This window comes from Nematostella vectensis, chromosome 10, assembly GCF_932526225.1.
Source record: "Nematostella vectensis chromosome 10, jaNemVect1.1, whole genome shotgun sequence".
Classification (NCBI taxonomy): Eukaryota; Metazoa; Cnidaria; class Anthozoa; order Actiniaria; family Edwardsiidae; genus Nematostella; species Nematostella vectensis.
In genome coordinates, this window is record NC_064043.1 from 5163811 (window position 1) to 5190762 (window position 26952).

Genomic DNA, 26952 nt, shown 5'->3' on the forward strand with positions numbered 1-26952 from the left:
TAAATGCTCTGGCCGACAATCGGCCCCACACATGAGTGTTTATAACGCTGCCTAAGTAAGTCTTGCATAATTCCTGACTTAAAAAGGTCACGCTTCTTGAGAAAATAACAACAAAACTTTTGGCCAAATAGTCAGCGAATGTAAGAATAGTGGCCTAATAGATAAAAGCCTTGGGCATACACTCCATTCAGACTTTGAGTACACACATTGGCAATGAGTGCCGCTGCTTTTTAAATATATTTTAGCCTTGGGCTATATCGGGTATAATAACTGAGTGGTAAGGACAGCTTCTTACATAAACTTTATTCAATATTTTAGCATCTAGCATACAAGTTAAACTTTGGCAGTAAGGGCTTCTATCATTTTGTTTAGCATGGAGTAACTAGTATAATAGGTATAGGTAAGTTAGAACTGTTTCTCACATACACCCTAGCTTGTCTTAGCTTCAAGTCACTATTATTCAGGCTGCAAGTTGTCAGTAAGAGATGTCTCAAATACTCTTTAATAAATCTTGAGTATCTAAGCAAGAGGTTAATAGTTTGGTGGATTTTTTATACAGTCTAAGCGTTTTTTTTAACATCACCAGTAGAGTTTAGTGAGTGCAAAAAAACCTTCTTTAAAAGGTAATCAAACTATATCATTACAACGTTCAAAGTGCTGACGATGTTCTAGTAATTTAAAATTTCCCCATATTACAAGGTAGTATATCTCTTGTCTCATTGTAGATTAAGCCACTCCAATGTTTTTGCTGTTCTTTCATTTTATTGAAAAACGTATATTCATTCACTTATTACGTTGATGGGTTTGAAAATAATAATCTCTCTTGTCTAATCGGCGTTTTGTGTCATTAAAAGTCGATGTTCTTGAAATCAGGGTAGTCCTCGCAACCGATGCTTCTTGCCACCTCGCATATGTTGCTGATTGTTCTTTTGCTGAAGGAACGCTGCAAAAAAAAACATAAATACCTTAAATGCTACTGCAATCACAATAATTGGTGCATCAAACACGTAAGACTTCGAAAGAAAACCACAGCAAAGCTATCAGAGCGATGGGAATACCCTATCACTTAACCTTTAAAACATGCTTTAGTATTAATTTTTAATCAAAAGATAAAAATCCCTTTCCCTAAAACACACCAATCTTAAGATAATGTATTGCTAGAAAGACACCACTTCACTTATGGATACAAAGAAAAAAATAGGTTCGCCTAGAGGCTAGGTTCTGTTGAAATGCCTACGTTAAGTTGTTCTCTAGACCCTTAACGTTACTTTAACTCTAAAAATACACAAAAACACTTTTCGGAAAAAGACTAAAGTCCTCAGAAATGAATTTCAAATAAGCGATATCATTTAACATATAAAAGCTATAGTAACGACAATGGCTTAATGCGGTAAAAACACTATTGTCCATTTTTACTGGATTGTTCTATCTATGTTCTGTTGAGAATTCAGCGCAGTATGCTTGTTCGTAAAGCATTGATCAGTATCCCCGCTGTATCAAGTACAGTCTCAAAGCCTTCTTTGATGAGGGTTATTTCCTAATCTACACTCCAAATGGTTTTAATTTAATGCCTCGACTAGGTTGTCAAAGGAAGAGTCAGGATTATGGGGATGATATGGCTAACAATCATTAGGGTTCGTTGTAACACTTGATGATGGACATGTCAAATTCAAAAAAAAAAATCGAAAAAAATAAAAGCATCCAATTAAATACAGTGTAACTCCGGCTAGTTTTGTACATAGCTTTTTCTTACGATGCCCTTGCTTCATTAAAAAACAACAACAGGATTTTAACAATGGTTAACTGTTTTAAAGGGGCTATGCCAAGAGTTTTCCGTGGGCCACGGTTTACTCAACAAGCGGCTTCATAAGACAGAAGAAAGATAGCCTGAAACATTGCATACGAGTATGGGTCTCTTAGTCCGCCCGGTCTCTCCGCCTCATGTAGTAGTTATAATTATGGCCCACAAAAACACATTTGAGAAATATAAACGCAACTGATGACGTATAACCGCGTTTTAGATCCATTTCGTATAGGACTTATTGCTGAAAAGTAGAGAGAACACTCTTTACTTTTCACACGTAAAAGTTGCAAGTTGATACTTGTAGTAATTATGGCGTTGGATAAAAGGGATTTAAAAATACGAGTGCCTCAAAGGACCACCATAATCTTTTTTTGACTGTGGGTAAATTGGTCTGTAAGTACGCAAAACCTATAAAACCAGCTAGACTAGACAAGTTTTCCACAGTTTAGACAAGTCTGAGTCACGATGGTCGGGTATAAGCGGCTAGCGATCTGCACTCTATTGCTTATGATGTTAGTAGAAGGGAGCCTGCAGTTCAATGGAGCTATGTGCAGCGGTTGTAGGGACCCGCCATGCTGCAAAAGGAGAGAGATTCTCAGAAAGGTGAGATTAGCAAAGATGAAACCGGGGTCTCGAGTTGAGCATTGCATTGTGTACTTTAAAATTCTGACCAGTCTATTATAATGCGCATAACAAAACTGATTTTGTAGACGCGCTCACAAATACCTTTCTAAAACGGTGGAACATTTGATAACGAAAAATATCGCAAAGTATCGAAAAGTATCGCAAAGTATCGAAAAATATCGCAAAGTATCGCAAAAATATGGCGGAAAGTGTCATCTGATCCTGATTATTTCAAGATATCCAAGGCTCTCATTTGAGTAATCGCTGAAATTGAAAGACAATAATAATAAAATAAAAATAGCGAAAAACAATAACAAACTGTCAATCAATTAATCAGGGAATTTTACTTTTGCGAACTGATCCGTTCAAACTGAGTCGTGTTAGTGAATTCATTAACTACTTTCTCCCTATTTTGTCACCATTTTAAAAGTAATATTCCCGTAATAGTTACTGAAGTGAATTCAGTCTTAAAGGGAAAAAAAGGAAAAAAGGAAAGATAGGACATCATTTAGGGTTATTTTAGTAATATTTGGCATAAAAAAAGACAATGGACCTGTGTTTTGTGACGAATCCTCTACTATCGAAGAAATCAATGTGCAACAATATGAGACGTTTATTTCAGTAGCGAAATAAATCCATTTTAATCACTGTGAAATTCAATCCGTCCTACCACAAAACGGCTCCATTTTATTGCTAAAGCAAAAAATAATCTCTGGGTAATATTCTCAAATGATAAGATATTAAAATATCGTAATGATAAGATATTAAAATATCGTAAACATATAAAAATATATTAAAATATATTTACAAATCGACATGGTCAAACAAGACGGTTGCAGAATCTTTAAGCCTCGTTCACACAACGAGTGCTTTGAATATTTTTCTAGTAAGAAAATTAAAAAAAAGGCTAAAAAGACGTTATAACAATAAATTATAGAAAGCACATATAAACTATCTTCGCTCTTTTCTCACATCATGATGCCATGCCAATATGCTCCTCTAAGCGCACACTCGTTTTATTACAGTATGTCGCTAGTCTGTACTAGGCTAAGACTAATTCTTCCCCTAACACAAAGTTCACTAAAGTATCTTGTCGCTTTTAGCGGACGCTGGCAAGGCACGAAAGGCGCGACTTCTGCGCGATTGCGCGCTCACTGAAATGCGAGGATGACGCATCCATCGACAGTGATCAGTAACTGCCAGCCATCAAGAGGTGAAACTGTCATCGGGGAACAAGAGCTTTGAGCGATCTACTCGACACAGATCTTTGACGGAAGGGTGGCAACGCCGGGAGATTATCCTTAAATTAATCTATGTTATGTTTTGAGATGGCTGTAAATTACTGATGTGAATGCAGTCATGTTGGATTTAAAAATAAAACCTGTTATTTTCTCTAGACACGATCTTATCTCTCCCTTAATTTGCGACCTTTTTTTAATTTTGCCAATTTTCTCGAGTGATCAAGTGAACGTACCTGCCGCGTTTAAAGGGAACAGGTTCGAATTATCCCCATTTGCTTCCGCTACCGGGTGTCTTTGTGGGAAAGTAAATGAGTTCTGGGGGATGTTTTGTTGCGGAAAGGAGACAAATATTCAAGTGGAAGAGTAGCTGCGATAATACCACAGTTAAGAACAACCGGAAAGCCGTATTACCCCGATGAAATACTATTTCAGGTAAAATGACAAGTATAAAAGGACAGGTTCTATAATTGATCATTATAGTTTCGTTTATATCGGGCTCGTTTTACTGTCCCGACAAAGCGTTAAGTTTACTTTGAGATCTTTAAAACAACTTGTGGGATAATTGCTAAGGTTACCGGGGGGTATGGGAAAGGATAAACACAGCAGGCCAAATAAACAATAGTTTAAAGTAAAAAAATTATAAACTAAGATTTTTGTCGTCGGGCGGAGATCGATTAATTGAACACAGGTTTCTATAAAATACAGCAAGATCGGGGCTTTGGCACCACTGACATAAAAGTGGAGCTTTTGGTAGTCCGCGAATGAGTTTAGTGTACCCCGTACATGGCGAAGAAAATTTATCATCAAATTACCACCCAATCTCTATAAACCAAAAATGGCCAACTGATTATGAAAAAGCCGACATTCTTGAGATTTATGAAGTCCAAGGAAACACCAGATAAAGAGTGGGTTTTTTTAAAGTAACGAGTTATATACTCAGGCCTAGATCTTCGGTGCTGAAATACCGGCTAAATGACCTTGATGCACCGAAAAAAGTCCAAAATGTATTAACAGAACGGCCATCGGGGAAAAAAAACCCTGCCTCTTATCTAGATAACATTGAATCTTGGTTAGAAAGCTTACCACAAAATAGATACCTTATTTTAAAATATTTTGTAGGTAAAGTAAAAGGCAGCTTTTTTGCGTTATATTAATATTTAGTTTATTTGGTTAAAGACAGTTTTTAACAAAAAAAAGCTCACTCCAAAATGCATACATTGTTAAATATTCAGTTAATTCTCAGAAAAAGTCGACCTACCTCTCTAAATTTCCTTTTGCCAGAGCCGCAACTGACGGAATTACCCTTCGCATCTCGACACGCGCCTTGCGGTCCCCCGAGCAGCACACAATACGACCGAGTTATACTACAAAGGACAATGAGTATGACAAAAGCAGTTGCTAAATTCCTTCTCATCTTGTCTCGCTTGCTGTACGCTCTTCTTCCACTACACTGGAGACTTGGATTAACTAACTGGTGATGCTGGGTTACCAGGCAATATATATATATATATGCAAAGTAGGGGCGTGTTTGCCAGCTGTTGTAGAAGTTGACGAAGGTAACCCACTCTCACTCGTGATTCTTATCATCAGCGTTTAACATGTCAAGAAGGGCTCGGGTTGGGCCGGACAACGCAGGCAGGCGGAATTGGTCAAGTATATGGCATCTTTATAAATGCTAGTTTTTCTCGTGGGGAGTGGAACTCGAAGCGTTGTTAACGCGAAATTTGTGTGCTGGGTAAGTTTATGAATCTTCATAATACTAAGGACACGCTTAGGACCTTGAGAAAACGGCAGTTTTGTCTTCAATTTGCCAGGTGGTTTAAGTGACAAGGCGGGTGTTCCGCTCATGTCTTTTCAGGATTCACTAATGATCCTACAGCAAACTTAACCACTAATAGAATAAGCGGTAATGACGAGGGAATGAGCGTGGAAGAGTGAAATTCTCGGTCAGTGCCGTCTGAAAGACGCATTCACGCAGGTTTAAGTCTTTGTAACAATTTCTTGACGCCTCCAAAATAGGTGTTAATTATCCACTTATTTAAATAATGCCAAGATAACATTAAGATATGAATGTCAATTTAACGTTCCCAAATAATAAAACGGGGGAATAAACTTCCTAATTTGGCGTCCTTTTACGGTTTTGCCATTTTCGGATGTGTTCCTTGTCAGGACGCTTTCCTCGTAATCTCGTTACGCACTTAGACAAACCTGTCAACTACTTGGGGGAATTACAGGTACTCCGCTCACGAGGCGCTCTCCCATTCCCAACACGAGAGTCGAGTTTGGCGGGAATATTTGGCGGGAATACTAGCGTGGTTCGAGCGGCGTCGGTTGTTACACAGCTTCAATCTTAATTCAAAGCAGCGCAACTTAGTTTTACTTTTACCTTTTTCTTGCATCTATCTTTATCATTAGATTGACTTTTTTTCTAATTTTGGCCAGATATTTTGTATGAAGTATCAGTAATGTTCCTTTATTTTTCAAATAATTTTTGCTAATAAAATGGAACACTTAATAACGGTTTCAAATTCAAAAAAATCTTATCATTGAAGCACCAAAAAGACGTAAAATAAACGATTAAAAATAGAAATTTCCGTAAATAAGTCGGCTACAAGAGGCTTTAATTTGGGGAATTGCATTTAAGCGCCTTCTCAATCTTCCTGTTGCAGTTCATGAAAAATAAAAGTAGGAAAGAAAAGAAAAAATGGTGTAAACTTTTTGTCAATTGTTGTATGCTTTAGAATAAAGAATCAATAACAAACAAATAAACGTGTAAATACACATCAGTCATTTCACCATTTCATTGTGTACTAACCGTCGGTTCGAGTTTGGTTTTCGATATAATTAAAATGTCATTTACTATTGTAAGTATGTTTTTTATGCTACAATTCAATTACACGGAAAATAGATTAGCATTTAAAAAGGCAAGGAAGTTGAAGTAGGAATTACAATAAACGAATTATACCCCGAAGATAGGACAGACTTTTTGAAAGAAATATCGTTTGAGATCGAATTCCAACTCAGAAAGTTTAATAAGAATACTAAAAAGGGACTTTGGGGAACGAAAATATATATTTTAAAGAGGTAACAAATCAGTATACCATTCAGAAAGCTAAATTCAAAATACTATAAGTGGACATTACAACAAATATTGATTGAAACCAAGGTGACAAATGAAAGACTAACTCAGAAAGTTAAATTTAAAACCCAAAATAAAGAAAAGCTAAATACAGAGGACAAAAATAGTACTTAATCCGAGTACTGTAGCGATACGAACAGGTGGTGCAGAAACTTGTTGTTCATTGGTAAGTCAATCGATTATTACATTTATCTCTAATTACAAGTACAGGAAAGCTTAGAATAAGCCGATGTAGTCATAAAGAAACGTGTTAGAAGTCGTTCTTCTTGATTGCATTATTTTTAACCGCACATTTCAGTAAGTCCTCCCTTTTAAAACGTTATATATATTTTGCTAGAAACATTTGGCCGGCCTTTTACTAGAAAGACATTTTCTAATAGGAAAGTTACTAGTAAAAAGAAAGTTGCTAAAAGGGCATTTACTAATAGGAGAGTTGTTTCCCCATGAGTAAGCAAGCAAAACATAAACAATCTCTTATTAGCTACCAACACAACACAAAACTATATAACTTGATAATTTGTTTCCATAGAAGGTCAAGGCTGATTAACCAAAAACATAACAATTTTAGCAAATATTGAATTTGATTAAAACACAAACAAACAGGAGTCAATTAATCCTGGCTAATCTCCAATTTTTCAAGTTTTCTATGTTTTGTAGGAAAATCTTGAAGATGATAAAACAAGAATATTAAACTAAATCTAGTAGCTTTATGGCTAGACGTATGTTGTTGTTTTTTTCAACTAATTTCTTTGCTCGAGTATTCTTTAAGATACGAGATTACAATCCATGCTTAATTCAAGGAAACGGCTAAGGGGAACAAAGAGATCGCTTATTGTGTGATAGAGCGCCATTTATAGATTGTGATCAACAATAACAAGCCCCCAGAGAAAGCCCTTCAACTATGAAGTGCTTCGAGTTCGAGGGTGATCTGCGCTTTGTTCGGAGACCATGGCGGTTTGCGCCGCGCGCTATACCAAAAGGAAATGAAAGCCCAGCAGATGTTTTAGCTTCCAAGCGTAGTAATTATACGATAAAACAATTTCATGACCCTTGTATGTCAATGAATAAATGAAAGAGTGTGTACTTGGAATAATAACTAGTGAAAGATCAACAATCAAAAACAAATACGATATATGAAAACATACTTCTATTTTATCGAACGGTTTTGAAAGAAACACCTTTAATATGTATGCTTAATTAAATATTGAGTTGATAACTGTTTTTTTTACTAGAGTTTATTATGTTTTTCAGCATTCTCTGCGTGGGCTTTCTCTATAGAGACTTTTGGTTTTAACAATCAAAAATTAAATACCGTAAAAGCTCTAATAAACCATAGGGGTTCTCTTTTTAATTGGAGGGGGTATCGGAAAGAAGGGCTTTTTCAAACAGGAGAATATTACGTATGCTCTACATTAACAACTACGTACTTGGTGTCCTTTTTGCATTCGAAGCAAGCAAGAATCACGTGTACTCTTGGAACATGTTATGTAATCTTACTTTATGCATCAAGAGGGGGGAACACTTCTTTTATATTATTTACTTCTGAGGAGACTGAAGACTGAGGGTCTATTTGCAATTCACGATTAAATTCTGTTACTCTTTTATAGATATTTGTTTGCAAATATTTACTCGCTTAAATTAGCGGAATAAAAATAGATGCTTTGTGTGACTCGGAATTGGGCGTAGAGGGGATGGGGCTTATTTAAAAAGATTTGCTTTGAAGTAGAGGCTTGCTGGAGAGGATGGTTTAATCGAACTTTTTAGGGTCAATACAGGGAGATCCTCTTTAGAAGGTTAAACCTTGTACAGACGACGCCAGTATTGCTGGTGACAGGTTATGCTCTGCTGTATAAACACTATGTCTCTACTGTCTGAACACTATGACTTTGCTGTCTGAACACTGTGTCTCTGCTGTCTAAACACTATGACTTTGCTGTCTGAACACTATGTCTCTGCTGTCTGAACACTGTGTCTCTGCTGTATGAACACTGTGTCTCTGCTGTCTGAACACTGTGTCTTTGCTGTCTGAACACTGTGTCTCTGCTGTATGAACACTGTGTCTCTGCTGTCTGAACACTGTGTCTCTGCTGTATGAACACTGTGTCTCTGCTGTATAAACACTGTGTCTCTGCTGTATGAACACTATGTCTCTGCTGTATGAACACTGTGTCTCTGCTGTATGAACACTGTGTCTCTGCTGTCTAAACACTATGACTTTGCTGTCTGAACACTATGTCTCTGCTGTCTGAACACTGTGTCTCTGCTGTATGAACACTGTGTCCCTGCTGTCTGAACACTATGTCTTTGCTGTATGAACACTGTGTCTCTGCTGTCTCAACACTGTGTCTCTGCTGTATGAACACTGTGTCTATGCTGTCTGAACACTGTGTCTATGCTGTATAAACACTGTGTCTATGCTGTATGAACACTGTGTCTATGCTGTCTGAACACTGTGTCTATGCTGTATAAACACTGTGTCTATGCTGTCTGAACACTGTGTCTATGCTGTATAAACACTATGTCTCTGCTGTCTGAACACTGTGTCTCTGCTGTCTGAACACTGTGTCTATGCTGTCTGAACACTGTCTCTGCTGTCTGAACACTATGTCTATGCTGTATAAACACTATGACTCTGCTGTATGAACACTATGTCTCTACTGTCTGAACACTATGTCTCTGCTGTCTGAACACTGTGTCTCTGCTGTATGAACACTGTCTCTGCTGTCTGAACACTATGTCTCTGCTGTCTGAACACTGTGTCTCTGCTGTATGAACACTGTGTCTCTGCTGTATGAACACTATGTCTCTGCTGTCTGAACACTATGTCTCTGCTGTATAAACACTATGTCTCTGCTGTCTGAACACTGTGTCTCTGCTGTCTGAACACTGTGTCTCTGCTGTATGAACACTGTGTCTCTGCTGTATGAACACTGTGTCTCTGCTGTATAAACACTATGTCTCTGCTGTCTGAACACTGTGTCTCTGCTGTCTGAACACTATGTCTCTGCTGTCTGAATACTGTGTCTATGCTGTATAAACACTATGTCTATGCTGTATAAACACTGTGTCTCTGCTGTATAAACACTGTGTCTCTGCTGTATGAACACTGTGTCTCTGCTGTCTGAGCACTGTGTCTCTGCTGTATGGACACTATGTCTCTGCTGTCTGAACACTGTGTCTCTGCTGTATGAACACTGTGTCTCTGCTGTATGGACACTATGTCTCTGCTGTCTGAGCACTGTGTCTCTGCTGTATGGACACTATGTCTCTGCTGTATGAACACTGTGTCTCTGCTGTATGAACACTGTGTCTCTGCTGTCTGAACACTATGTCTCTGCTGTCTGAACACTGTGTCTCTGCTGTCTGAGCACTGTGTCTCAGCTGTATGAACACTGTGTCTCTGCTGTCTGAGCACTGTGTCTCTGCTGTATGGACACTATGTCTCTGCTGTCTGAACACTGTGTCTCTGCTGTCTGAACACTGTGTCTATGCTGTATAAACACTGTGTCTCTGCTGTATAAACACTATGTCTCTGCTGTATGAACACTGTGTCTCTGCTGTCTGAACACTGTGTCTCTGCTGTCTGAACACTGTGTCTCTGCTGTATAAACACTGTGTCTATGCTGTATGGACACTATGTCTCTGCTGTATAAACACTGTGTCTCTGCTGTATGGACACTATGTCTCTGCTGTCTGAGCACTGTGTCTCTGCTGTCTGAACACTGTGTCTCTGCTGTATGAACACTGTGTCTCAGCTGTATGGACACTATGTCTCTGCTGTATGGACACTATGTCTCTGCTGTATGAACACTATGTCTCTGCTGTCTGAACACTGTGTCTCTGCTGTCTGAACACTGTGTCTCTGCTGTATGAACACTATGTCTCTGCTGTATAAACACTGTGTCTATGCTGTCTGAACACTATGTCTCTGCTGTCTGAACACTGTGTCTATGCTGTATAAACATTGTGTCTATGCTGTATGGACACTATGTCTCTGCTGTCTGAACACTGTGTCTCTGCTGTATAAACACTATGTCTCAGCTGTATAAACACTGTGTCTCTGCTGTCTAAACACTATGTCTCTGCTGTCTGAACACTGTGTCTATGCTGTATAAACACTGTGTCTATGCTGTCTGAACACTGTGTCTATGCTGTATAAACACTGTGTCTCTGCTGTATGAACACTGTGTCTATGCTGTATAAACACTATGTCTCTGCTGTCTGAACACTGTGTCTCTGCTGTCTGAACACTGTGTCTCTGCTGTATAAACACTGTGTCTATGCTGTCTGAACACTGTGTCTATGCTGTATAAACACTGTGTCTCTGCTGTATGAACACTGTGTCTATGCTGTATAAACACTATGTCTCTGCTGTATGAACACTGTGTCTCTGCTGTATAAACACTGTGTCTATGCTGTCTGAACACTGTGTCTATGCTGTATAAACACTGTGTCTCTGCTGTATGAACACTGTGTCTATGCTGTATAAACACTATGTCTCTGCTGTATGAACACTGTGTCTCTGCTGTCTGAACACTGTGTCTCTGCTGTATAAACACTGTGTCTATGCTGTCTGAACACTGTGTCTATGCTGTATAAACACTGTGTCTTTGCTGTATGAACACTGTGTCTCTGCTGTATAAACACTATGTCTCTGCTGTATGAACACTATGTCTCTGCTGTATGAACACTATGTCTCTGCTGTATAAACACTGTGTCTCTGCTGTATAAACACTGTGTCTATGCTGTCTGAACACTGTGTCTATGCTGTATAAACACTGTGTCTCTGCTGTATGAACACTGTGTCTATGCTGTCTGAACACTGTGTCTATGCTGTATAAACACTGTGTCTCTGCTGTATAAACACTGTGTCTCTGCTGTATAAACACTGTGTCTCTGCTGTCTAAACACTATGTCTCTGCTGTCTGAAAACTGTGTCTATGCTGTATAAACACTGTGTCTCTGCTGTATAAACACTGTGTCTCTGCTGTATAAACACTGTGTCTCTGCTGTCTGAACACTGTGTCTATGCTGTCTGAACACTATGTCTCTGCTGTATAAACACTGTGTCTATGCTGTCTGAACACTGTGTCTCTGCTGTATAAACACTATGTCTCTGCTGTCTGAACACTGTGTCTCTGCTGTCTAAACACTGTGTCTCTGCTGTATAAACACTGTGTCTATGCTGTACGGACACTGTGTCTCTGCTGTATGAACACTGTGTCCCTGCTGTATGGACACTGTGTCTCTGCTGTATGAACACTGTGTCTATGCTGTTCATTTCCATTGGCAAACTGAGAGCTGTACCAGAAATGCAGCTTTAAAACGGAGTAAAATAAGCGTTGATTAAACAACAACATCGTTAAAACTTACTTAAATGAGAGTATTATAAGTAATCTCGTATTTGATTTTTTGATATCTAATGTTAATACTTATAAGCATTAACTCAAGCTCTGATGTGATGCGCGCAATTGACAGTTTTAGAAACGTATTGCCCGATGATTGACAGGGTTGGTGTTGCCATGGTTCGAGTCGCCAGGGTTGGCGTTAACAAGTTTTTTATTGCCCGGTTTGTGTTGCTAAGTTTTTAATTGCCAGGAGTGGTATTGACAAGATTAGATTTACCAGGGTTTGTGTCGCCAAGGTTCGAGTTTCTAGAGCTGGTGTTGTCGAGGTGGGAGTTGCAAGGGCTGGATTTGCATCTGGGATCCGTAGGCTGAAAGTTCGCTTTACTCATCTCTTGTTAGTTAAAGTCGAGAACCGTCAGCTTCTGGTGTAAAACGGTCTTACATTCAAATCCAAGAGTCTGCTAGAATTTTGATTGGATATTGGAATAACAAGACTTCCGATTAGCTGTTACCCTCAAGCGATACAAAAACCGGTTTTTATTCCCGTAGAAAAAGCACAGGGCGCTCACTTACGAATCGAGAAAATGTCAAAAGAAAAAGGGATGAAATTTCGAATAAAATTAATCTGAGACATCTCTGATCATTGCGCTGATGTCAATTTAAATCAACCTAGTTGTTCAGTGCCTAGGCATAATTAAGAGCCAAACAACTTTTCGTTCAAAACTCACTTCCAAACGGCGTCTTAACTCGAGTTATAAGGAGGCCTGAAACTTCTTTTTTCATTACCCGCTTATTACACTTATGAAGCGAATTCTCCAGACTTTTAACGATCGGTATTTTGACAACTTAGTCGATGGCTAACTTTGCTTCTATATTTTACTCTCCTCCTCTTGCCAGTAATCTTCGTACTCTTCCAAGTACGTTGGGAATACACCTACGTCAGAAAACCCTGTCAAGTCCTGGATTGTGTCTTCTTTACCACTATTTATTTTGTCGCCGGTGAAACTGAAAGCGTAAGCTACAAACAGCTAGAGCAATGCAGAGAGTGGGGCTGAAAGAGTAAAAATGCAAATTGAGCTTTGACAGATTTGGTTTGACCAAAATTTTACGGAGGTAAAAATGGGGAACTTAGGTCTTAAAAAGGATTTTCTACAATAAAAACACACAAGTCAATTTGGTCCATTCAAACGGTATTACTTGATGTTTTATTTAAAAAATACACGAAACTGATATCTTTGGGGGTTTTATTGCATTTTACAGTTTCGTCAATTTGCAAGAACGGAAGCATGTTTTATGCTAGCACACACAGATTAGAGCGCAGACCGACTATAGAGGTTACTGAGAAAAATGGTAAATTATTTTAAACGCGGCAAATTGGGGAGAGTAAAAGCAACGTATGATAGAAAGCACGTATTTGATATGTGAATCAAAGGGATAAACGCTTGGTTTATACATTAAGGTAGCTTCCAGAAACTGATCTCACAGTTAGCGGTGTCTGGCGAAAAAAGGGATTTGGGTGAAAGAAAAGCCGCCTCAACAGAGAAGGCAATTCTTCTTCCAGTTTTAGTATTTTGGTCTCATTACTACTTTGTGTTAATATAAAATATACGAATGAAAAATTTAGACTTAGAAGAAGGCGTGTAATTAATTAATAATGCCTCTCAAAGAGCGGGATCTTTAAGTAATAAAAATAAGGAAGTACGGTGTCAGATTCATGGATCGCCCGGTAGTTGAGCTTTTTATCCACACAGATGTTTTATTGACGTTATGTATACCGTAGAGGGATTAGCGAAGCTCTTTGAGACCAATGCATACAGATCACCGATACAGAAACGAAAACAACTCGACGATGAACCCTCTTTGAGAGCCGTACTCAAGTGCTTTCATTCAAAGCTCTTTACAGAACGTAAATTTGATTTCCCTATTGTATGAAGAGCTGATGCTCTATGACCTACTAAGACTGGCAAACTGCGCAGTCTTGTGCTTTATTTTGCAGAATAGTATCGTGTCTAGTTTCAGACACAAGGCTTATTTATTGTCTATTTTTACAATTCATGCGATTAAAGGCGTTATTAGATTTGTAAAACATTCTCAAATATCGTCTTAAACGAGTTTTCAAAAATTAGCGCACCTTCAGCAATTTTTTTCTATTCAAGCTCAAAATTTGCAACAAATAAATACAATGTCATATAAAGGCTTGTTGTGGGCGCTTTTCTGCGGCGATGGAGAGGGAAAGGAAGCAACGATGATATCTCCTCCCTCTCAGAGCCCGGCTCCGGACCCCACTTACGACCACTTAAAGCAATGAAACTAAAGCCGAACACTCAGGCTATAAACACAGTCAGCTCAGAAGCACGGCCACAAGCCGCGGGGAGCTCAATACTTAACAGCACGGTCACAGAGCGCCGTGGATTTAACATGAAATCGACGACGTTGTCCATATTGCTGGGATTGTTTGTGGTGGCAGCGATGACTCTTCCTGACGTGAATGCTTGGACGGGCATCATAGGGGCGTCTGCGCCATCAGGGGAAGAGGAGGGCGGCAATCGTTTAGCACACCTTTTCTATAAGGTGAGTCTGTTATACTTGTAACTATAACCTTAGCTCAATGTTCCAAGACCACAAATACTGTCATACTTGTAATTATAATCTTAGCTCCGTGTTCCAGAGGGTAAAACCACAAATACTATCAGAGACAAATACTAAAAGTAAAAAAATATGAGAAAGAGGAAGCATGATGCTTTATTCCACATGCACCACATCGAAGCTCTCGTCAAACTCTGACACATTTTTTTGTGATTTTAATAAAGAGCCTCGACTAGAGGTTACGTTTTTCAAATCGAACCTGGGCAATTGGGTAACTTAAAAAAACTTTGTCTTCCTGGCCACGGCAAATTTAGAAATCACTTTCGCACTCAAAAATGCATTGAAAATGTAATTGTTTGCATAGTGCAGTTGTAGTTTGTATAGTTTAGGTCTAGGCGGCTTCGATACAAAGCAATCTAAGAGAAATTCTTAAAATTTGATACATTTTGTGGCAAGCGTCGTACAATTATGAAAAAAAATCCTGAAACCCGTTGATGACGTAGTAGTATTGAGAGTACTGTTCTGATGCCTTTCATCTCAGTTGGCTGTCTAGTTTGTAAGCGCAATGTAATGTCTCTGTTTGGGTGCCTACTTCAAGACGATAAAAGTAAGCAAAATAGAATTTAATTAAAAAGTGGCGTATTTAGCGGAGAAAAAAGAAACAGTACTCCATCGATCCAATCCCTTTATGCCGCGCAGCTTTTAACGTGGTTGATTGGCTACAAAGTTCTGTAAAAAATATTTCAATTATATTAATATATGCTTAAATCTAAATCTGAAGAATTATCTACTCTTCTTTTTCTCAGATTACTAAGATTGAGTGGTTATATGGAATTTGAGTCATAATCGTAGTTCCTTCGAATCTTAAAAGTAATTAGGCCTCTACTATACTTAAGTTCGACGCTTCATAACTCAATAGGCTTTCTGCAGAACTCGAAGAGGTTGAGGGGAACAAAAAAAAAACAAGAGGCATCGATTACATATCATTGAAGCTCTAATAAGCCTTCTTCTAGGATATCAAAGTACCAAAGACACCCTTTATTTAGCTTTCGTATAGTATGTTATGCTATAGGTAAATCCCGCTAAATCGAACATCCAAGAAAAATAAAAAAAACTTGAAATCGAGCGTAAGTTAAAAAAGGACTGGATCAACCGAGTAATCAAAATTTCAGGTTATCGAGGATGAAATATATAAAAAAGTACTTCATCATCCGAGTTATCAAAATGTTCGAGTTATTGAGGTCGGAATGTATAAAAAAAGTACTCGAAGGGTAATAGATATCATTCCGAGATAGCAAAATATTATGTATAACTCCAACTATTGTTTGTTAAATTAGAGCTCTAATTTTTTTTAAAAATTCTCTACTACTTATTTCAGAGGCTGGATAGCTTAAAAAGACTCAAAGCGAAAGCAAGACCCCAGATGTACCGTTACCAAGAAGTGACCAACACGTGACCTACATCTAACAGCCTAGAGAGAGTTCTGTTGCGCGTGCGCACGGCATGTGATCACGTGACCTGTGCTTCTGCTAACATAAGGCTGAGAAAACAAAAACTTATGATACTTATTGATTACTTACAATACTTATGATCTATTTATTGATTTGTGATTACATGATGATTGAAAAGTTCATAATTTTCGCAACTGGAATTAAACTTGATAAATAAATAAGGTACTTGTTTATTCGTGTGTTAACAAATTGCATACACCCACTATAAATAAACTGAAGTTAAGCGAAAAAGCTAGTAAATTCAATAGTCGTAAATAGTACTTGTATACTAACAGCATAACATTAAAAAGCGCCCCCCCTCCCCATCTAAAAAAAAACCTGCAACATCACTCAACACTCACCTGGCCCATGTTATTAGCTTCATCTGAATACTTCACACGATCACGAATGTCGGGGAGTTGTTGAGACCTGAAGAAAAGAAAAATCTTACTAAACGCTTGTGGGCTGAGACTTCCCTGGATTTAATTTGAACGAAAAGTGCACGTCAAAAAAGTATTTATTGGCTCTTTTATTCAATAATATTTCTTTTATTATTATTATATTAGTCTATGCCTTATTTGTCGATGCCTTATTTGGGCGACGTATATTATGAAGCCGCTGCGTAGCCGCTGCGCAGGCTATATATTATGCCTTACATGAGCGACAATATGCTTTATATGGACACTATCAGGCCTTATATGGGTAATGCCTTATATGGGAGACGTAATGCTTTATATGGACACTATAAGGCCTTATATGGGTAATGCTTTATATGGGAGACGTAATGCTTTATATGGACACTATCAGGCCTTATATGGGTAATGCCTTATATGGGAGACGTAATGCTTTATATGGACACTATAAGGCCTTATATGGGTAATGCTTTATATGGGAGACGTAATGCTTTATATGGACACTATAAGGCCTTATAGGCCTTATAGGCCTTATAGGCCTTATATGGGTAATGCCTTATATTGGCGACGTAATGTTTTATATGGACACTATCAGGCCTTTTATCGGAAAAGCCTTATATGAGCGACGTAATTCCATTCATTACGACATAAAGCCTTCTGGAAAATCATATGCGCAATTAATTACTTACTTAGGCCTCATCATCCCTGGTGGGACATAAGGCCAGTATAGTTCGCCTCCATTCTCGACGGCTGCGGGCTAGGTGCTGTGCCTGTCCCCAACTGAGGCCAAGATCTTTTAATTCAGAGGCAATGGCTCTCCGCATGGCGGAGAACCATATGCGTAATGGCATGTTACTAACAATTGTGAATTTGGAGAAGTGCAGGGAAACTGCAGAAAATAGCATTCTTACCAAGTCTACTTCATATCACCACAAGTAACCCAGCGCACTCACCGCACAGATTTTTGTTCATGGCGATGTACAGGTAACCGTTGACTCCAAAGTTCGTCCCCCAGGAATTCCGTACGATCCAATAAGGAACCTCGCCTGTCAATCATTTTAAGAAATATGTAGGAAATGCGTCACACCATAGGATTCCTACAAACTGATAAACTGGCGGTCAATCACGCCGCCAGTTTCTCGGCTTATAAAAATATAAGTTAGCCGCGCGGGAGGTCAAGTTCCAAGTCTAACACGGTCGAAATTAAAAAATAGCGGTCGTTCAAATATTTTTTTCAACAGAAAATCATACTATTCGAGAACCTTTTTATGTTATTGGTGTAGTCCCTAGCCTAAGGGTGGGTGGGTGGGGGGTAGCTGTGCACACCCCTAGTTATTGCTATCTGAGCATGCGCACCTGTGGCGTCATAGCCTGTTATCTGAACCGCGTGGTTGATTTCAGTGTCAGTGCAGTGGTGCTGTATAATTCCATCTGCCAACACAAAATAATGATACATTAACAAAACACGCATCATCTGTATCTTTATAGTCCCGATCATGTGTAGCAAGCGGCAGAGCGCAGAAAAGCCAACATTCTCTGGCGCTGGGTTTTTATCACGACCAAAAAAATTTTCATTCTAACATTCTCTCTTCTCCCGATTCCCCCTATATTTCTCTCAATTGCTCTCTATGATTGTAAAGAACATTAAGCGTGAGGAATCCCATGTACATGTGCATGATTGTTAGACTAGTTTAAACATGAGGTTCCGCTAAAAAAGGGAAATCTCCTCCCATCCCCGGGCTCAAATTTGCAATTATAATCAGAACACTGCCACGCTAGCAGTCACAAATTATAGGTCTCCAGTAAAATATTGCTTATCTCTGAGCCTTAGTGGCATTGAATAAAACTATTTTTGCACAGGTAACAAGAAATTTGTGTTAAGAGGTTAATAAATTAGTTATTTGCTGTCTACTTACGTTTTCGGTGCAAAATTTCAAGTTTTGCGCTACCACAATCTAGCGCACCGACATAAATTATCCTCGCCCGGGGGTGGGAGAAGCTTTCACTTTTATAGCGGAACCTCGTGTTTAAGGAATCTCCTTTCACCGTACCTGTACAGTAATCGCATGTACTAGTCAAACTGTACCTGTAATAGTAAGACCAGTTTAAGACCGTACCTATATAGTCATGCCACATGGTGGCGTCCACATTAACAGCCATCGGCCCTATCAACGCTACAATGGGCTTCATCTGTTTTAGCTCATCCGTGGTACTGTGATCATAAAATAATGGTTATCAGGCGGTTTAAAGTCCCTTTAAACACACAATCACTTCTAGAACTTTAACTCTTCCGCATGGTTGGATTTATTGTTTAGTCACAAAGAAATTATCTAATAAGCTGTATATTACCCGAGATATGTTCTCGTATTTTTGTTCATTCTTCTAAAAAAAACTACGGGCCTCTTTGCTTGCTTTGTATTGTACCTGTTAAGACAACATGGTCTTGTGATGTGAACTCCCTGTTTTTTTCTGCTTGCAGAAAAACAAAAACAACATCATTAGTAGACAAAAACAAACAAACAAAAAGCTGCAGATCCTGACAAAACAGTAGGTGGTGCACTTTGTAAGAGCACTGAGTGAAGTATTCAAAGACGGGACATGGTTTTTTTATCCACTCACTACACCAAACTAAAATCCACACCGGGGCAAAAAAAAAGGGTTTCAGATTCGAACTTGGACTTTGGTAAAAGAGGCAGCGCCCCATTAACTAGGATCCCTGTGTTTCCACTTAAATAAAAAATATATCTTTTGTTGCTTCTGTATCTAAATCCAGGCATGTTAGTGTGCTCTTAGCATGTTTTCAGAATCTGAAGAAATCTCACATAAAACTCTCTTTTTTAAAAAACTTACAAAACAGATGTCTTGCATGGGGTGCTCTCATCTACATATGGGTACTCTGATGCTGGTAAAAGTGCAACATCCTGAAATGAAAGCAATGGCATGAAGTGTCATTGCATATGTAAGTAAATGAAACCAAAATCAAGCAATTTACTGGTGACAGCAGATGAGGCATTAGCATCACTGCCCCCAAAAATGACCATGGAGGAAATAAGGAGCTCTTCGCCTCTCTAAATTAGTTATTGTAAAGAGAGTTTTCGTAAATGTATGGAAATGAATAAATTTTTATAAAAAAATGAAACTATCTTGGCATTCAAAATTCACCCTTAGTCACACATACAGATGGACTTTGTTAATAACAGGACACAACAAGGGCAAACAAGGGTAGTTAAATAAATTGTAGTTTAAAAATATCAGTCTTCATTGGCTGGAAAGTACGTTCTCACCAAATCCAAAAGAGTCAATATCTTGCCATTGCTGTGTTATTGTCTATGGATTTAGAATTCCCATGAAGTTTTAATGAGGAGCAATTCATATCTGCCATCCCAACCACCCAACACCACCCCCAAAACTATCCTAAAAACATGACACTAGACACTTTGGGGGAAAACCTCCTGTACTTTCTATATCCCTGAGCCAGCTAAGGGCTTGCAAGACCTCCTGTACTTTCTATATCCCTGAGCCAGCTAAGGGCTTGCAAGACCTCCTGTACTTTCTATATCCCTGAGCCAGCTAAGGGCTTGCAAGACCTTCTGTACTTACTATATCCCTGAGCCAGCTGAGGGCTTGCAAGACCTCCTGTACTTACTATAATCCTGAGCAAGCTAAGGGCTTGCAAGACCTTCTGTACTTACTATATCCCTGAGCCAGCTGAGGGCTTGCAAGACCTCCTGTACTTACTATAATCCTGAGCCAGCTGAGGGCTTGCAAGACCTCCTGTACTTACTATAATCCTGAGCAAGCTAAGGGCTTGCAAGACCTTCTGTACTTACTATATCCCTAAGCCAGCTGAGGGCTTGCAAGACCTCCTGTACTTACTATAATCCTGAGCCAGCTAAGGGCTTGCAAGACCTTCTGTACTTACTATATCCCTGAGCCAGCTGAGGGCTTGCAAGACCTTCTGTACTTACTATAATCCTGAGCCAGCTAAGGGCTTGCAAGACCTCCTGTACTTACTATATCCCTGAGCCAGCTGAGGGCTTGCAAGACCTCCTGTACTTACTATAATCCTGAGCAAGCTAAGGGCTTGCAAGACCTTCTGTACTTACTATATCCCTGAGCCAGCTGAGGGCTTGCAAGACCTCCTGTACTTACTATATCCCTGAGCCAGCTAAGGGCTTGCAAGACCTCCTGTACTTACTATATCCCTGAGCAAGCTAAGGGCTTGCAAGACCTTCTGTACTTACTATAACCCTGAGCCAGCTAGGGGCTTGCAAGACCTTCTGTACTTACTATATCCCTGAGCCAGCTAAGGGCTTGCAAGACCTTCTGTACTTACTATAACCCTGAGCCAGCTAGGGGCTTGCAAGACCTTCTGTACTTACTATATCCCTGAGCCAGCTAAGGGCTTGCAAGACCTTCTGTACTTACTATATCCCTGAGCAAGCTAAGGGCTTGCAAGACCTCCTGTACTTTCTATATCCCTGAGCCAGCTAAGGGCTTGCAAGACCTCCTGTACTTACTATATCCCTGAGCCAGCTGAGGGCTTGCAAGACCTCCTGTACTTACTATAATCCTGAGCCAGCTGAGGGCTTGCAAGACCTTCTGTACTTACTATATCCCTGAGCCAGCTAAGGGCTTGCAAGACCTTCTGTACTTACTATATCCCTGAGCCAGCTAAGGGCTTGCAAGACCTCCTGTACTTACTATAATCCTGAGCCAGCTGAGGGCTTGCAAGACCTCCTGTACTTACTATAATCCTGAGCCAGCTGAGGGCTTGCAAGACCTCCTGTACTTACTATAATCCTGAGCCAGCTGAGGGCTTGCAAGACCTCCTGTACTTACTATAATCCTGAGCAAGCTAAAGGCTTGCAAGACCTTCTGTACTTACTATATCCCTGAGCCAGCTAAGGGCTTGCAAGACCTTCTGTACTTACTATATCCCTGAGCCGGCTAAGGGCTTGCAAGGCCTTCTGTACTTTCTATATCCCTGAGCCAGCTAAGGGCTTGCAAGACCTTCTGTACTTACTATATCCCTGAGCCAGCTAAGGGCTTGCAAGACCTTCTGTACTTACTATATCCCTGAGCAAGCTAAGGGCTTGCAAGACCTCCTGTACTTTCTATATCCCTGAGCCAGCTAAGGGCTTGCAAGACCTCCTGTACTTTCTATATCCCTGAGCCAGCCAAGGGCTTGCAAGACCTCCTGTACTTTCTATATCCCTGAGCCAGCTAAGGGCTTGCAAGACCTTCTGTACTTACTATATCCCTGAGCCAGCTGAGGGCTTGCAAGACCTCCTGTACTTACTATAATCCTGAGCAAGCTAAGGGCTTGCAAGACCTTCTGTACTTACTATATCCCTAAGCCAGCTGAGGGCTTGCAAGACCTCCTGTACTTACTATAATCCTGAGCCAGCTAAGGGCTTGCAAGACCTTCTGTACTTACTATATCCCTGAGCCAGCTGAGGGCTTGCAAGACCTTCTGTACTTACTATAATCCTGAGCCAGCTAAGGGCTTGCAAGACCTCCTGTACTTACTATATCCCTGAGCCAGCTGAGGGCTTGCAAGACCTCCTGTACTTACTATAATCCTGAGCAAGCTAAGGGCTTGCAAGACCTTCTGTACTTACTATATCCCTGAGCCAGCTGAGGGCTTGCAAGACCTCCTGTACTTACTATATCCCTGAGCCAGCTAAGGGCTTGCAAGACCTCCTGTACTTACTATATCCCTGAGCCAGCTAAGGGCTTGCAAGACCTTCTGTACTTACTATATCCCTGAGCCAGCTAAGGGCTTGCAAGACCTCCTGTACTTACTATATCCCTTAGCCAGCTAAGGGCTTGCAAGACCTTCTGTACTTACTATATCCCTTAGCCAGCTAAGGGCTTGCAAGACCTTCTGTACTTACTATATCCCTGAGCCAGCTAAGGGCTTGCAAGACCTTCTGTACTTACTATATCCCTGAGCCAACTGAGGGCTTGGCAGGTGTTACCACCTTTGCAGCCATCTTTCCTGGAGCATGATATGAACTCTTGGACACTGAGTTCTTCTAGCTCATGCCCAGCAATGGCCCATTGTGTCTCAACCAGTTCAGTTGCAGTGAAGGCCCTGCAGAAACAGCAACAGGGTTTCCCCAGGAAGAATTGCCACAGCTTAAAGTAGTTTTTTAAGGCACAAAAATACTATGAATTCTAAAATGTGAATTAGCAATACACCTATGTCAAAAAATGTTGTCATTGTGTTATTTTTTTGTCAATGAAAGATTGGATGTGAGGCTTAACTTACAAAAAAAACAAAAAAAACAGGGAATTTACAGTCCACAATGTGGATACCAGTTTTTTACACCACCCTCTTAAATACTGAGTTTCCATTACTCAACATACTGATGATAATAGTAATAATGCCGGAGTACAGTCAATGCTTGCTATCAGAACACCTTGGGAACATATTTAAGTGTCCTTAATGTGAAAGAATCTGTCATAACTACATTTATTAGTAATAACTTCTTTGTAGGGAATTGTAATTATTTTTATCTGTAGTAACAAGGTGTCTGAAATAGAGGGCTGTCCATAAAATAAGAGTTCACTTTAAACAGAACAATTTAGAAAAAAATCACTTACCAACAACCTCCACACTTGTTCATCAATCAAAAGAAAAAAAAAAAGAAAAAATATGTGAGAACACCCTTCGTAGATATGCTGTATCTCTTTTGTACCATTAACTAAAAAGCTTACCTTTCCTTGATTTTTAATTTTGGTCACTTTCCCTTTTTTATTCCTAAAACAAATAACTTGAGTAAGCATATGATGTTTTGAAAAATAAATGGGGGACATTGTTTTGGTTATGTTCCTCTTTTTATTCCTAAATATAAAAGGAATATTTTACTTGAATTAGCATGCAATGTTGTGAAAAATAAATGGGAGGCATATAGTGGGTTTAATTGAAACTACAGTTGAATATCATAAGTGACCAGCTCCCTTTATAACCACAATTTTCAGTTCCCAGAGGTGGTTGCTTAAAAGATCTTTGACTACAAAACTGTATGGAAAACTTTGAAAACAAAGAAACAGAAAAAAATCATAAAAAACTGCAAAAATTACCCAAAACAAACACAAAAGCAAGCTTCACAAAAATGTATTACTACAAAAACATTAAAACAACCTTTCAATCAAAAGTGTGTGGGTAGGGGGGAGGAATCCTAGATCCAATTACTGTAACAAGTACTATCAGTTCTACTAAGAAATAAATTATGGTTATTTATTTATATTATTTGATATACTGACCAGTCCCAGAAACTAGGTAGCTTCTTATAACCAGGAATGTCACACTTCACATCACTTGGCAGAGAAACGAGAGAGGTCATCTCTGGTTCTTTTGCATAACCTCTCTTTAAGAAATCTATGGAAAGTAGGGCATTATCAGTATCACTGCTATCATTTATCACTACAATCATTAATGTGGTTAAGTGTTGATGCCAATGTCAAGTTGTCATGATTGTTATTATTGCTATTTCTGTAGCAACCACCTCCATTAGTCTACTTTCGAATTCCAATAGTATGTCTGCCGTACACACTGACTAATGTAGCATTAAAACAAGAAGTCTCCGCTTGAGATAAATTACATGCCCACACCTGAGACAAGGACTAGCTCACACCAATATATTTGTACATTCTCAATGCCTATGCCCAGCAACGTACTTACTTATAGGGTGACCAGCAAGCACAAATGGAAACTACATATTGTCAAATCACCTTTGAATTCTTCAGGGGTCAAGTCTGAGAATTGATTGACTCCATATCTAGCTGAACCTCCAAGCTCTTTTTCTTCCCTGTTCAGCTTGTCATGTCTGATAAGGCTTTGCTGAGGCAAGCAATGACATTAAACGTTTAGACAAATTCCAAAAGAAGAAGAGAAGTTGAGTTTATAAAAAACTTTAATGCCCAAGAAGTTCGGTCAATAAAAATAGATAACAGAAAAACAATCTATATAATAGATCATCTTAATTAATTGATACTTACGTGACCCTTCCCAACGAGTCTTATTGATTATATCGATAATTCGATGCATATCTATCTTTGCACAGTGCTTAATCTTAATTCAAAGAATCAATCATTATCAAAAATGACCCACAACTTTTCTGCTATCGATTATTAACGATAATTAGTTAATTTTATCCATTTAAATTGATTACATAATATCGATTATCGTGCTATCGATTTAATAGAGAGGATTGGATTTGTATAGAACATTCACTTGACTTGTGCTTCACTGTAAAGACTATCAAACACTTATTATAAGATAGTCGGGAGTTAGAGATGAACTTACTAGGAATATCTCCTTCCGTATGCCATACTCATAAACGTCGTCGACATAGCTTTTGTTAAACGCTGAAACAAACTCTCTAAAACGATCCTCTAGACTTTTGTCATAAGATCCTCTTAATGTGAGACTCTCAGGCATAAACAAAAGCATTACCACAAATAAAAAGCTCAGCGTCTTCATATCTTACTATGAAAACTTTAGGAAGTGGATGTGTTGCGATGTTTCTTTTCTATCTTTTTCCAGGCGTTCCTCGCAGTGCCCAGTACCAAGCGTGCAGTTGGCACCACAGGCCGGCCATCATACTGACCTGCTCAGTAACTAGTAATAGTTCACTTACCTTTTTTTTTGTTTCTGAGCACGAAAGATATGCACGTGCGCGACTTAGCACAGGGGAGAACTAAATGCTAAAGGCGGCAACACGATAGATGTCACATCTCAGCGAGCTGTCCATGGCGTAACCGACTAAGACGGGTCTGGGATCCTGGTTATTATTGCCTTCCATTAATGCGCGGGTACCTCAGGTTTTTTTGTATTGTACAGTTCGCTAGATAGTGGTTCTGGGGCCAAAATCTTCAGCCTAGCCGTAGTAAATCTTTAGCTGCCATACGGCGTTTCAGCGTATGTCTGGAAGTATGGTCTATTTTTTCTCTCCTCTTTCATATGACCTGAGGAGGTTCGATCCTCAGGCAATTGGCTCTACCTTTTTTTATTCTTCCATTTCTGTTCTCGGTTATATTCCAAGAGCTATAGAGGATTTATCAGGCAATCGATTTATACGTGTAACACTTGTAACACTATTTAGCGCATTGGGAAAAAAAAACATCCTCTCACAAAATTGCGGGAGCGACAGAAGAAGAAGAAGAAGAAGAAGAAGAAGAAGAAGAAGAAGAAGAAGAAGAAGAAGAAGAAGAAGAAGAAGAAGAAGAAGAAGAAGAAGAAAAAGAAGATAAACAAGAAGAAGAAGAAAAAGAAGATAAACAAGAAGAAGAAGATAAACAAGAAGAACAAGAAGAAAAAGAAGATAAACAAGAAGAAGAAGATAAACAAGAAGAAGATATTCAAGAAGAAGAAGAAGAAGAAGATATTCGAGCTGAGAATCAGGATCATGGTAGTCTCAATAGTTTCTTCAATAAAGTCCCCATCCACAAAGGTTTTATTGTTTTTTAGGTATTTATACCGTAGGCTAAAACTTCTGAACTTGAACATCATTGTCCCTTATTGTCATCTTACGGGAGGAAAACATGGATTATTGCGCTTAAAAGAAAGACTGTGAATCCTGGCTGCTAGCCTGGGTCCTTTTTTAATATTTTTTTAGCTAAGGGGAAAAACAAAACACTTTACACAAGCGCCCCTTTAAAGATTTATTTCTGTGATGAATAATAACTCGATTAGCTTCACTTTAACTTAACTTTGTGAAGTGAGAACATTGTATTTGTAAAGCTATCACCTTAACGCGAGATGAAACTAAAAACAAACGCTAAGCCTTGAAACACTATCAATAGAATGGTTGTAATGAGCAGTAAAAGCGCAAAACATCCCAAACATCACTAGAAGCGGCACTTAGCACATACGAGCGCAAAATCCTAATTGCTTCCTCTAAAAAACAAATGAAGTGCATTACTGTGCTTCTTTTGCTTTGATTAGACTAGCTTTTAAGGATTAAGCTGAATTGATTTTAATGGCATTTAAGTACTTCTAACCTCAGTAAAACGCCGCTGCTTTTTGGAGTTTAAACAAAGCCATTAGAGTCCCACTAAAGTGCATCTATGTAACTGGGTAACTAGGTAACTTGAAACACTTTGTCGATAGCGTTTGCAATTCACTTTACTTAACAGCACAGGCTAATTAATGTTTGCTGTCGTAATTGCGTAGGCATTAAAACTCGTGAAAAGCGCTCAAACAGACATAAGATCCATAGTCTTACTGTAACTACCCGGACTAGCAAAAAAGGGAGCGTTCTCAGAGTTCCTGCTTTCAGCTAAGGGAAGAACGT

At 39.1% G+C, this 26952-nt stretch overlaps 2 protein-coding genes and 1 long non-coding RNA gene across 4 annotated transcripts; 2 read left to right on the top strand and 1 right to left on the bottom strand.

Moving 5' to 3' along the window:
- Positions 1 to 286: 286 nt before the first annotated feature.
- On the bottom strand, positions 287 to 25216 carry LOC5506047 (cathepsin O). Of its 2 annotated transcripts, XR_007313923.1 has the most exons (14): positions 24963 to 25216; positions 24389 to 24497; positions 23921 to 24035; positions 23372 to 23414; positions 23258 to 23271; positions 22592 to 22745; positions 19496 to 19566; positions 19070 to 19114; positions 18763 to 18857; positions 18002 to 18076; positions 17599 to 17691; positions 16595 to 16661; positions 4928 to 15471; positions 287 to 943 (listed from the first exon to the last, which is right to left on the bottom strand). XR_007313923.1 is itself a non-coding variant. In XM_032374396.2 (13 exons), the coding sequence occupies exons 1-12, from the start codon at positions 25137 to 25139 to the stop codon at positions 16627 to 16629; spliced, it is 1026 nt and encodes a 341-aa protein (XP_032230287.2). In that variant the 5' UTR covers positions 25140 to 25215; the 3' UTR covers positions 287 to 943; positions 16595 to 16626. The 2 variants fall into 2 exon arrangements, 1 of the variants encoding a protein (XP_032230287.2); XM_032374396.2 differs by lacking the exon at positions 4928 to 15471 and having other exon boundaries at positions 24963 to 25215.
- LOC116613924 lies at positions 2100 to 3824 on the top strand. Its single transcript, XR_004294274.2, has 2 exons — positions 2100 to 2407; positions 3532 to 3824. It is a non-coding gene; the product is annotated as an uncharacterized LOC116613924 (long non-coding RNA).
- On the top strand, positions 14461 to 16411 carry LOC116613923. The gene is made up of 2 exons (XM_032374398.2): positions 14461 to 14727; positions 16121 to 16411. The coding sequence occupies exons 1-2, from the start codon at positions 14461 to 14463 to the stop codon at positions 16196 to 16198; spliced, it is 345 nt and encodes a 114-aa protein (XP_032230289.2). The 3' UTR covers positions 16199 to 16411.
- Positions 25217 to 26952: the final 1736 nt, after the last annotated feature.

Coding starts and splice junctions, on each gene's coding strand:
- LOC116613923 (XM_032374398.2), top strand. CDS start 14,461: ATGAAACTAAAGCCGAACACTCAGGCTATAAACACAGTCAGCTCAGAA. Junction 14,728..16,120: donor TAGCACACCTTTTCTATAAG/GTGAGTCTGTTA, acceptor TACTTATTTCAG/AGGCTGGATAGCTTAAAAAG.
- LOC5506047 (XM_032374396.2), bottom strand. CDS start 25,139: ATGAAGACGCTGAGCTTTTTATTTGTGGTAATGCTTTTGTTTATGCCT. Junction 23,415..23,920: donor CTACCTAGTTTCTGGGACTG/GTCAGTATATCA, acceptor TATTTGTTTTAG/GAATAAAAAAGGGAAAGTGA. Junction 19,567..22,591: donor TCAGTTGGCTCAGGGATATA/GTAAGTACAGAA, acceptor CTTTCATTTCAG/GATGTTGCACTTTTACCAGC.